General features: G+C 42.6%; 1 protein-coding gene across 3 annotated transcripts in view; it reads left to right on the top strand.

Annotated features, from left to right (window-relative positions):
* Positions 1 to 11,611, top strand: part of LOC107091602 (human immunodeficiency virus type I enhancer-binding protein 2 homolog) — a 30,068-nt gene that overhangs the window by 15,900 nt on the left and 2,557 nt on the right. For 2 of the 3 annotated variants that reach the window (XM_015385621.1, XM_015385619.1), the window contains exons 2-6: positions 1,201 to 5,060; positions 7,590 to 7,747; positions 7,899 to 8,074; positions 8,814 to 8,912; positions 8,997 to 9,775. In XM_015385621.1, coding sequence (XP_015241107.1) covers positions 1,293 to 5,060; positions 7,590 to 7,747; positions 7,899 to 8,074; positions 8,814 to 8,912; positions 8,997 to 9,775 — 4,980 coding nt within the window. In that variant the 5' untranslated portion in view covers positions 1,201 to 1,292. The remainder of the gene's footprint in view (positions 1 to 1,200; positions 5,061 to 7,589; positions 7,748 to 7,898; positions 8,075 to 8,813; positions 8,913 to 8,996; positions 9,776 to 11,611) is intronic. The other variant, XM_015385622.1, reaches the window with a different exon arrangement.

The following is an 11,611-nucleotide window of genomic DNA, read 5'->3' as shown; positions in this document are numbered from 1 at the left end:
GATATCAAAAAAGTACTCCAGAGTGTTGTTCAGCATGGGGGTGAGTAGAAAATGAAGGCTAATCATGTTTTGGGTGTACTATTCCTTTAAGAGATTGCCCACTTTTTTCTTCCACATAACTTTCCATCAAGCTACGCAAATACCCTGTTATCAGCAATCGTCTTTGGCTTAACCTGCTGCAGGGTATATATGACTGTTATCAGACTTCCTCAGTATACACGTCATAACTTAACACTTTTGTGTTAAATGTTGGGTTTTCACCCTGAACAAACTGAATTTATTAGATTAAGTATGTATTGATCTGTAATGGATCGATATGAAGTCTGATTTCCCCTTTTTGTGTATTTAAGTAACTAGTAATTTAATCTTTCCTGGATATTCTAATCTACTTATTTATTGAAATGTAGGAAACATTTCATGGTTGTCACATATTTTACCAAGACTTGCACAGATGGAGACAATTTAAAGGTTAAATGATCAAATCTTCATGTTTTTCTTTTACTTCTAAGACACTACCTGGATTTTCCAAGAAACAAAGATTTTCACCTTGAAGAACATTTAGGTTTTGGATAAATGAAGGCCCATGGGTTTGAAGCACTAAACGCTTTTTTCTTCTTATCATGTTGTTACCTTAAATTATTTTGTGAATTTATTTATTCCCTGCTGCTAATATTTTGTTTATCCTAAACTTAACACAACCAGATTGAATACATGTGTTGCAGTATAACATAAATACATTTTGAAATGTGGTGGACTCCGTGAGCAGTCAGTAGGTGTTCAGTATTGTAGTTGTATGTTGTATAATGCCTTCATACTTAAAAAGAGAAAAAAAAACTTACTTATAAAACTGGCTTCCTTAAGTACAATTTAACAGACAGATTCTCTCACATGCACAAAATAGTCATTTATATTCATTGGTGGCTTTTACTACATAGCTGAAGTCCACCATTTGTGGTTTAAATAAATTTGGGATGCCTGCCAGGGTTTACATGGGGAACCTTTGGAAAGTTTTTTTCCATTCCTGCTGCTGTTCAGCTTGTTTTGCATTTTATACTCCAGTTTAATGTGGGAAAGTTTTAAGACATATCCTCAAATAGGTCTCTTTCTGTTTCTGACATTTTGATACATTTATGTGCTACTTGTTTGTACTGTGATATCCTGGGTTGTTTTAATGCTGTTTTTTTCTCTTTATTCTTTCAGGTGACTCCTCCCTGCTACTCACATATATGTTAATAAGGTTACACAACACGCACTGTCCTTGAAAATAGATCACAAGTGAGCTTACTGGATTCATGGAGTCACTCAAGGCTACTACAGGGGTGAAGGGCTCGGCTGAGGATCAGCAGAGAAAGATGGCTCAGAAAAAAGGCACATCTGAAGCTACCCTGAGACCTTCAATTGAATCAGAAAGCAAAGAGTGGCCCAAAGAATTAGAAGAAGTTCAGGGCGAAGACATATGTGGTTTTAGTGAAATGTCTGACTCAGGGAAATCTCTGCAATATGAAGACCAGCTATCAAATGCGCAGTCCACAAGCCATCCAGACTATGAGGTGTCTTCATATCCCATACAGCCCACAAAGCCCCTCTCTGGTGGCAGGCAAAAACATTTAGCACAGTCTGCAGGAGCTGTAAGTCAAAGAAAGTCGCCCGCTTCGGCCGAAGTCCAGCAACAGTGTCCCCTTTCAGGGATGGAGCAGGTGTCAGAAGCCCCAACTAAATTGGAGCAGAAACCACAGAAGCCAGGAAAGTATGTCTGTGATTACTGTGGCAGAGCATGTGCCAAACCCAGTGTTCTTAAGAAACATATCCGCTCACACACAGGGGAACGGCCCTACCCATGTGTCCCCTGTGGCTTCTCCTTCAAAACCAAGAGTAACCTGTACAAACACAGAAAGTCCCATGCTCACTCAGTCAAAGCTGGAACAGTGACATTATCAGAGCTTGGATCTTATAATGCCAGTATGGAGCAGGGGTCTATTGAAGGGGAAGGAGAGTTATTTTCTGATGCTGAGCAAAGCACGGACACGGACGAGGACACTCTTAATGACCCATTGCTGCTACTGGACTCTCCAATTGAGGGATCAGATAACACTGCTGTAAAAGTGCTAAATCTCATTGCTCAGAAAAAGGGAGCCACGTCAATGTCAGGTCAGGATGGTTCATCCCAACGCCAAGAAATCAATGCATCTCCTGTCACTTCCGAGGCCAGTCGTGCAATCCAATCTTCGACGATCAAACAGAGGCTTGCTCTCCGGCTGTCAGAGAAGAGAAGTGGAGACTCAGAGCAAAATCTGTCCCTTCCAAGTCAGTCAAGCAAGGGTAGCACAGACTCTGGCTACTTCTCACGCTCCGAGAGTTCGGAGCATCAGACTGGTCCTCCAAATGCTAATGCAAAATCCTATCAAGAAATCATGTTTGGGAAGTGTTATCGACCAAGCCCTAAGCAGACATCATCTTATGAATCTGGAGAACTTTCCGAGAAATGCTCTGAGAAGGGTGTGTCCCGTGTTTTCACTCAAGAAAAAGATGCAGTTGAATCAATCAAAATAAACACCAAAACATTTCTTAAAGAGGAGTTGAAAGAGTTGCAGGTAGATGCTGGATGTGATATGGGGCCTCTGATCCGAAGCAATTCAATGCCAGTATCATCGGCTGTATGCCTAACAATGCCCCAAGCCTTGAGAGGCAGTCACTCTTTTGATGAAAGAGCAGGCACAGGAGGCATGAGAAGACTTAAACGTCAAGGTGCTATTGAGATATCTGTCCACGATGGTCACTCTGAAGCTGAAAGCCATGGAAAAATTACAGAGGTTTGTCCCTCTGGATTAGACATGGAAAGCTACACCTCTTTGGCACTCGGTTCAACTCAACACAAACATGCAATTGAACTGGCAACACGGAAGCGTCGCAAAGAGAAGAGAGAGGAGGAGGACTTGCTAGGACAATATGAAGGCCACAATAAGCAGTATGAGGAAATGCTTGATTTAGGAAGAGACTATGATATAAAACAGGCAGCAATGGGAATAATGGCTTTAGGGAGGGGACATTTGGACAGGTGTGACATGGACATATCCGTTAACCCTGAAATATCAGGCCGAAAAACCCTAGGAAATGTAATTTCAGTTATCCAGCACACAAACTCAATAAACAGGCCCCATACTGATCTGTCAGAATCCATCATATATTATAGTCAACGACTTGAAACTCTGCCTTCATTACAAAAAATGGAAACCAGTGAATCATTTGAAATGGAGCATGACATAAGGTTTGGCCAGTCAGTTCAACTAGGGCCCAAACTAGTGCGACAGCCAAATATACAAGTCCCAGAAATCAGGGTCACAGTTGAACCTGACAGTCCAGAAAAAGCCCCAGAAGTGCCAGTGAAGGAGCCGGAAAAGCCAGTGGAGGAGTTTCAGTGGCCTCAAAGGAGTGAAACATTAGCACAATTCCCTCCTGAAAAACTCCCTCCAAAGAAAAAAAGGCTTCGCTTGGCTGAAATTGAGCACTCTTCTGGCGAATCAAGTTTTGAGTCTGCTTGCACTAGTTTGTCTCGAAGCCCAAGCCAGGACAGCAACTTATCCTATAGCTCTACTTTTTCCTTTGACAGAGAGGATAGCTTGAAATCAACCTCTCCAGCCAGGCAAGATGAATTTGGCAAACCTCTTGAGCTCTTAGCTGTACCAGGGTGTGGGCACTCCCTGTCTGTCCTTAGCCAGCGTCAGCAGCATGAAATGAGACGCTCCTCCTCAGAGCAGGCACCGTGCAACCAGCACAAGGAGTTCCCAGAGGTCCGCAGCATATCATTTGACTATGGCAGCCTTTCTCCAACCTCCAAAGTTAGACACGTGGACATTAGTACTCTAAAGGAGAGAAGGAGGGGAAACTTGGTGCGGCAAGAGTCACTGAATATGGACGCTGAAGTTGCACACGTACCCTCACAGGTGTTTCCACAGTACCTCAGCAGCAATTCCCCTCCTTTTGCAGCAGCCACTGTTCTGCCACAGATATTACCAATATTTTCTGTTGGGAACACATTTCCCCAGCTGCCTAATCCCAGCCTAGTAGTTCCTGTTAGAATTCAGACACATGTGCCATCTTTTGGCAGTATCACGTACACCTCTTTATCTCAGATCTTTGACAATCAGTATGACAGTATTAGCTCCACAACGTCCCCCCGCCTGAGTCGAAACTCAGGCTTGTCTGTAAATCTTGAACCTCATAATGTGCGCTCAAAGCAGCCTACAGCTACCAACCTGAGTGTTGAGGCCCTGGATTTGTCATCAGCTAAACTAAAGACAGGCATCCCTCTGTCTCTGACATCCAGAACTATATCGACTACTAATGCCTCGAGTGGAGGAACAAACAAGAGGATGCTATCCCCTGCCAGCAGCTTGGATCTATTCATCGAGGTGAAGCAGCAAAAACGAGTAAAGGAAGAGAGAATGTTTGGCCAAATTGTGGAGGAACTGAGTGCTGTAGAGTTGGGAAAATGTCATTTGAATGAAGACAAAGGGCACAGGTCAGAGATCCAGGTTCCACCCACACATGTCACAGGTGATGCCTGCAGGACTTCATTTATCACCCACCAAAAAATGTCTGAGACCACTGAATCTGAAAGCGCCATGGAAAGTAGCACCCTGGAAACGGGTTCTCCCCCTTACTTAGTCATATCAAGCAGCACAGCAAAGGAACGGGTGCAGATGGATGCTGTAGCACAGCTTAGTACCAGTCAAGACACCCTGATGTCAGGGGCAGAGAATTCAAGAGTCTTATCTCAGTTTCCAAGCCTTCGCACAACAACAGGAGTGAGTTGGTGTTACCTCAACTACACAAAGCCTAGTTGCTTGCAGGGCGACTCCCCTTTCACCTCTGCCTACGCTACATGGTGTGCAAGCTCCCATAATCCCAACCCCCTGGAAGTGAGCACCAGCATTGCTCTGGCTCTGCTACGGTCCAGACAGAGGGGAGACAAGGTTATATACTCCATAGCAGCAATGTGCCAGCCTGGCACAGGGAAACTAGTTTCATCGCTCATCCTCTGGAGACAGACCATGGAACAGGTGAGTAAATGATCCCATCTGTTGGAAGGCTGAGATGAAAAAAAATGCTAAACTAAATCATGGGTTACCTGAGGGGAGAAGTGCTTTTTATAGAATATGTAATTGGTTTTGCTGATTTCATCTGTTTGTAAAAAAATGATTAAATTAGTACCTCAAACTGTGCTGAAAGCCTTTCATCTCAGCGAGAGATAGCGGTTCCAAATGCATTTGGTTTAAAGGGCACTTTTACCTTCAAACTGGAAAGCTGCTCACATCAGTCATTTTAGAAAAGGTTCTGCAGAGTTTTATTTTGATAATCCTCTTGCTTTTTCGGTTTTGGCATAAACCAACCTATATCAGCGAAAGCCTTATAACAGGGTGGCTGCGTTCTCTTCTTTGTGCATCGATGTCTTAAAAAGATTAATTTCAAGGGAAGTTCAGTTATAAGGTTAAACACAGTCAACAGCTGACATGAAGTAGACAGCTTCTATAGTGACTTCACTAACAGAGAGTTCACCAAGAGGCAGAAGCTAAAGCCTCCCTAATACACCCTGAGATTAGAGTAGCATTTTAAACAGAGATGGACGCTAAAGTAAGAGTAGCACCACTTCATCATGTTATTACTCAAGTAAAAGTATATTCTAAAGAAATTTCACAAGTAAAAGGTAAAAAGTATTTGGTAAAAAGGCTACTCAAGCACTGAGTAACTGATCTACTTACTAATCAGGATCATAACAACTCATGTATTATTAAAACTTACAAGATCTATAGTTTTAGTATTTAAGGATAGATTAAATTAAAGCATACTGTTGATTGTATTTTCATTTAATCTCTAAATGACACAGCAGACTCATCAGATGGAAAAGAAACATTTAACCAATAAGCCTTGAGTGCAATAGAGTCAGTGTGTCACTCGATGGTGCATGTTGGTTTAGAACCATATTGTTTTTATTACGTGAAGTTACTCACAATGGGTGGTGTAGCCAGATATTTTACTCAAGTAAGAATATGATACATCATATTTTTACTCAGTGAAAGTATACTAGTACTAAAAGTTTTTTTTTTGTATTTACTCCAGTAAAGTAACTGAGTAAATGTAAGTATTTAATAAACACCTTCCGTTTGAATCATAAATATTGGTGGTTAACACAATTTTCTTTCTGATTCAACAGTCTTATGGTAGTTTAATTTAAAATATGAACGACTTTTACTCCACATTCTTTTTATATTAATAATTAATAAGTAATAATAATATTCCTTTATATGTTCAGATTTCAGTATTTTTTTCCCCATAGGATGATGTTTTTGAATTCAATGCCTCTTGTTGTTCTTCACACCATAAATTGGCATTTGTGTAAACAACTGCCAAACACAGTTTGTGAAAAGATTCACAGGTTTACAGAGACTACCAAAATGTTTCTGAAATAGGATTATCATTTGTTGATTATTTGCTCTGAAATAACCGGAGGCTGTGCACCAATGATTATTTGATGGCGTAAAACTTTTCACTTACAAAAGTAATAATATGTTTTTTTCTTTTATCATAGAACCATACACGTTCCATTCTAAGTGTTCTTCATAAGGGTGTTACAGCCTCCAGCCTGCATTTCTCATTTTTGCAGTTCTGCCCTTTGGCTTTAGTATAAATTGACAAATGTAAACATAAGGGTGGGTTGAAGGATAATAAAACACTATGTGGATAAACTACTATGATGTTCTTGACCTAAGAGTTCCTGGAAGACGATATAAGTCTGATTTGTGCTTGCCTCCAGGTGGACAACCTCTGAACTTATGCTTTTCAAGCCTATAATGAAGCACAAGTAGTATGGGCAAGCTTCACTAGCTGCCCATACTAACTTCCACGCATGGCTGTCTAAAATATCTCAGTTCATAGGGACTTCCTTATGCCTATACATTAGAATGTTAGGAAAAGTCCAATGGCATAAGAGAATTGCTGAACTTATTCTGACATTGCAGCCACCTCTTTGGTGGAAAAGTACATCTCTACCACGAACTGCTTTGCATACCAGGGACAGGAAATCCTCGCAAAAGAACACAGCATACAGTTTGATTCCGCAACAGAACAAGAGACAAGAGACGTGGTCAGTGTTCTTGATAATGTTCTAATGACATTCAACATATTTTGTTTAAGAGGAAAACAGGGAGCCTCTTTTGCATGTGGACAATTTGAATTCAGATGTGAGGCTGCTCTGTGACAGACTTTTCTACTAAATGAACACAGCAAAAGAGTAATCTACTGCAGAAAAGAAACTGACCGCCTGATATCTGTGTTAAAGAACCTCTCTTTAGAACTCTATCTCTTAAAGCAGGGGACTTTGTCTCTGTGCAGGCCACCTGAATCAAATTAATTAAAGGACAAAAACTCTCTAAGATACCTGCAGTGGGCTTTTCCCAGGCTGCAGCATAATGCATGTTTGCAAAACATGGGTGTAACACCATGTGTGACACTTAATATGTAATGCATCAGGCCTATCAATTCTTTGCCCACGTTGAATGGGTGCTAACATGGTGTGTGTTTATCTAATTCAGCTGCAGAGGAAACCGGAGCCCAAAGAGGTGGACATTACCTACGGGAAGAAGGTGAAAGACATCAGCTGCAGAGCCAAAACAGCCAAGGAGGAGTGGAAAGAGAGGGAGGCATCTGCAAACCAGCCTGTGCCAACACGAATTAAGATCTTTGAGGGAGGGTAGGTCAGCACACAGGTTCCCGTAACGCTTGTCAATGTCATTTGTACTGCATTTATTTTTAGGTCCAGCAACTTCATGCACAAGCAACCTATGCTTTCTATTTTCTGTTTAAAACTGAGCAGGTCAATGTTTATTCTCTGCCTCTTTAAGGTACAAGTCCAATGAAGACTATGTGTATGTCAGAGGTCGAGGCCGGGGGAAATACATTTGTGAGGAATGTGGCATTCGCTGTAAGAAGCCAAGCATGCTGAAGAAGCACATCCGGACCCATACAGATGTGCGACCGTACATCTGCAGGGTTTGCAACTTTGCCTTCAAAACCAAAGGTGGGTTAGTCCTAGAAACTGTAGCGGGAGATGAAAATAAATATTTTAAAGTTCAAATCAGAGAAAACACATACAAGACCAGGTAGAACAAGTCAATATCAAATTTACAAAAAGAATATTTGATAAACTGACAAGTGAGACTGAATCTGAACTTATGGTCGTTATGAAAAAGACTATATCTTGTAAAAAACTTGCATCTATAGATCAGTAAATCTCTTTTAACACATCAGCACCGTACCATAAAATGTATTGGTAGCACGGTTATGCTGCGGGGATGCAAAGATTCAGATTTCCATCAGGACAACTGTTCTAAGGATAGAGCAAGAGCTAGGGTGGAGAGCTTGAGATAGAAGCATATTTATGCTAGAATCGCTCAGTTCAGACTTACAGTAAATCTAACTGACATAGATCCAGGTTTTGATCTCTCACAAAGTGGCAAGACTCAGACACCCAGCCTATCTGAGAAGAAGAAGAGTGGACATGTGCAAAGGTAGAAAACTAAAGCCCCTAAAGAAAGAGTTAACAAAGTAATGACCTAGGAAGCTGAAGTTGAAGAGCATGTTTTCTTTCTTATGCACATTAAATATAAGCACTACTGTGTCTTTTTTTTAAAGATGTGATTAAAAACCTGCTACAAAATGCTTTGCTTGCCTTTGTTTTGCATTCTCATTGTTTCACCACCTTCAGTTGGCATTTGTCTCTGCAAACCACAAGACAAACGTCTGTCTCTCCTCAACAGGAAACCTGACTAAACATATGAAGTCAAAGGCACACATGAAGAAATGTCTTGAACTTGGAGTTTCAGTGTCAATGGATGACACAGAGATACAGGAACATGGTAAGATCCTAAGTTGCAGTACTCCCACTGATTTGTGTTATTGTGCAATAAATTCTGTTAAATTAACAAATATGTCGTTTAAAGCAGACAACATCCAGCAAGAATCCAAGACAGACATGGCAACAACCAGCAAACATCAGTTCTCAGATGCTGAAGACTCTGAAGGGATGGATGAGGAGGCCGATGAAATAGATGAGGAAGATGAAGAAGATGATGAGTATGAGGGGGACTCCACCCCAAAGCTTCAATCAAGAAGTACGAGTCCTCAGCCATGTGGAGTAACCTCGGTGTACGTTACTGCCAGCTCTGCTGTCCACGGTTGCTCTCTAACTGCTCTACCTGGAGCAGATGTTCATCAGCAATCCTTCAGCAAGCGCTCAGGCCTGGAAAATCGTTTCTCCATCACAGCAGAACAGAGAGAAAAGTCTGTGGATGAAGACTCTCTGAGCATGCTGCCACTAGACCACACCAGTCTCCTTTTTGACCCTTATTCTTCATATTTACTGTCTCCTGGTTGGGAGTCTCCCATTAGGGAACCCTCTCCTTCACGACTACGGTATCCATCCCCAAGGCGGGAGCTGTCCCCGCGAGGGCGTTCCTCACCAAGGTGGGACTCCTCACCTATGAGGCCTGGGTCACCCATCTTCAAATCCATCCAACATCCATCCCCAGTCTCTTTGGAACGACCAATGTCTCCTGGGTCAGAGGTTGCTGGGAAGCGTGAATCTTCAGCGAGGGGCAGGCAGAGGGTTGTGCTGCGGGCGGTGTCACCGCGCCGAGGTTCGCACCAGCATAAAGGCGGCTGTGATAAAGCCAGACACCAAGCAAAGATTGAGAAGGCACAACAGCAGGCTTTTGAAATGGTAATTCGATTGTTCTTTATGCTTCTGTACTATAGTCCCATGCAAAAGTATACCGAGGGTTGAATAATGGTTCAGATGGTCAGCAATGGCGTAGTGTTCAATGATGCTCTTTATTAGGACCTGATAGAGCTATTTATATATATGTCCATCCATTTACCATCATGCCTATCCCTGCTGGGGTCAAGAGGGGTGCTGGTGCCTCACTCCAGCTGTCTATGGGCCAGAGGCGGGGTACACCCTGGACAGGTCGCCAGTTTAGACAACACAGAGACAAACGGGACAAACAACCATTTAAGCACACACTGACACCCAAGGAGAATTTAGAGAAGCCAATTAACCTAAGAGTCATATTTTTGGACTGTGGGAGGAAGCCCTAGAACCCGGAGAGAACCCACGCATGCACAGGGAGAACATTCCGACTCCATGCAGAAAGAGCCCAGGCTGGTTATCGAGTCCAGAACCGTCTTTCTGCTGACTCTGTTAGCCCAGCCTTTAAAACTGGACTCTAGCCGCTTCTTTCCAGACTAATATTCCATGTAGATGGCATAAAGTAGTCAGAGTGGCCAGGATGGTCTGTCATCAAATAACTGCCAGAGATAGGCACCATTTAAGCAATCACTGGTTTGGACCAGACAAGTAAAATGAGAGCAGTTTTGAGGCTCCCTCAGTAGGACTCTGTTGTAGTTCACTTCTCCAGTGAGTAGAAACCGGCCTCTTTCCCTCCTTGCGATTTGGAATGTATGCCTTTTTGGCCTTAACAAGCCACTGTAGCAGAGCCTCTAGGGATAGAAAATGTCACTCTGAAGTCATGTTGCACACAGAGCACATCCTCTCCTTCGGCTTACAGCACACATCGTCGACACCGTTCCAAAATTAGAAGTAGAATGTGATGAAACCTGCTTTGAAAGACCTGCTTTTGACAAACAATGTTTTTTGCAGCTGTGATAACAGCTCAAATATGCAGAACAGAAATGCAGCACATGGAACATAATATTTTTTATAGATTTCTGTGTCAGTGCTCAGTGCGACCAAGTCGTTTCTGTCCAGTGGGAACGACTGCCACATGCTTGGCTTTTTTTTTTACAAGTTTTCCATCCAGAATTATGGGGCCCCTCCATTTTTGTAGTTTTCTGCTTCAAACTTTCAGGAGCGTCTCGCCTAGAGCAGTCAGTGTCATGGCTAATGGCTTGCGGTCTAAGTTATGGCTAAAGCCAACAACTCTGTATTGGGTTAGATAAAGTAATGTCTTCTCTACCTGCTTGAGCTGCCCTCTACCCCACTTAAAACTCAATGTCAGTGAAAACAGTTAGGCTGGCTTCAAACAGGGGCCATTCTGTCCTGCAGCTGCAGGTTATTACAGAATGAAGAAAAGGAACCAGATCCAACTCCTTGGCCAATTAGTTTAAAGATAAGCCACACTAGTGATGAGTTTAATTAGCATTGTCGGTTGGCGTCTACAAGTCATGCAACAAAGTACCTTTGGGCCGAGTAGACCTGCGCTCCTCTGGCGTGAATGCCAGACTCTGTGGCAATAGAACAGCAGCTGTGTTGCTACATGAGCGGTCAGGTCCGGCTGTACAGGGGCAGCCTGCAGTCTCCACCTCTCTGTCCTCGGTAGCCACCACTGCAGCATTATTGCAGGAATCCTTCAGATACTAACCAGGTTGATCATCTGCCTTCATGTACTCCCAATTGGTGTGTTTGTGTATCAAAACACAGACAACTTTATCGCTATGCAAGTAGTGATAAGATTCAAAGCTTTTTAAAGGTACACTATGCAACCGGTGTTGATTTTCCAGCGAGGCTCCCCCCAGAGGGCGAAAGTAAAAGTGCACT

The sequence above is a fragment of the Cyprinodon variegatus genome, unplaced genomic scaffold (genome assembly GCF_000732505.1).
Source record: "Cyprinodon variegatus isolate N-32 unplaced genomic scaffold, C_variegatus-1.0 Scaffold344, whole genome shotgun sequence".
Classification (NCBI taxonomy): domain Eukaryota; kingdom Metazoa; phylum Chordata; class Actinopteri; order Cyprinodontiformes; family Cyprinodontidae; genus Cyprinodon; species Cyprinodon variegatus.
Note: the sequence above shows the minus strand (reverse complement) of the source record. Positions and strands in the feature narration are given on the sequence as shown.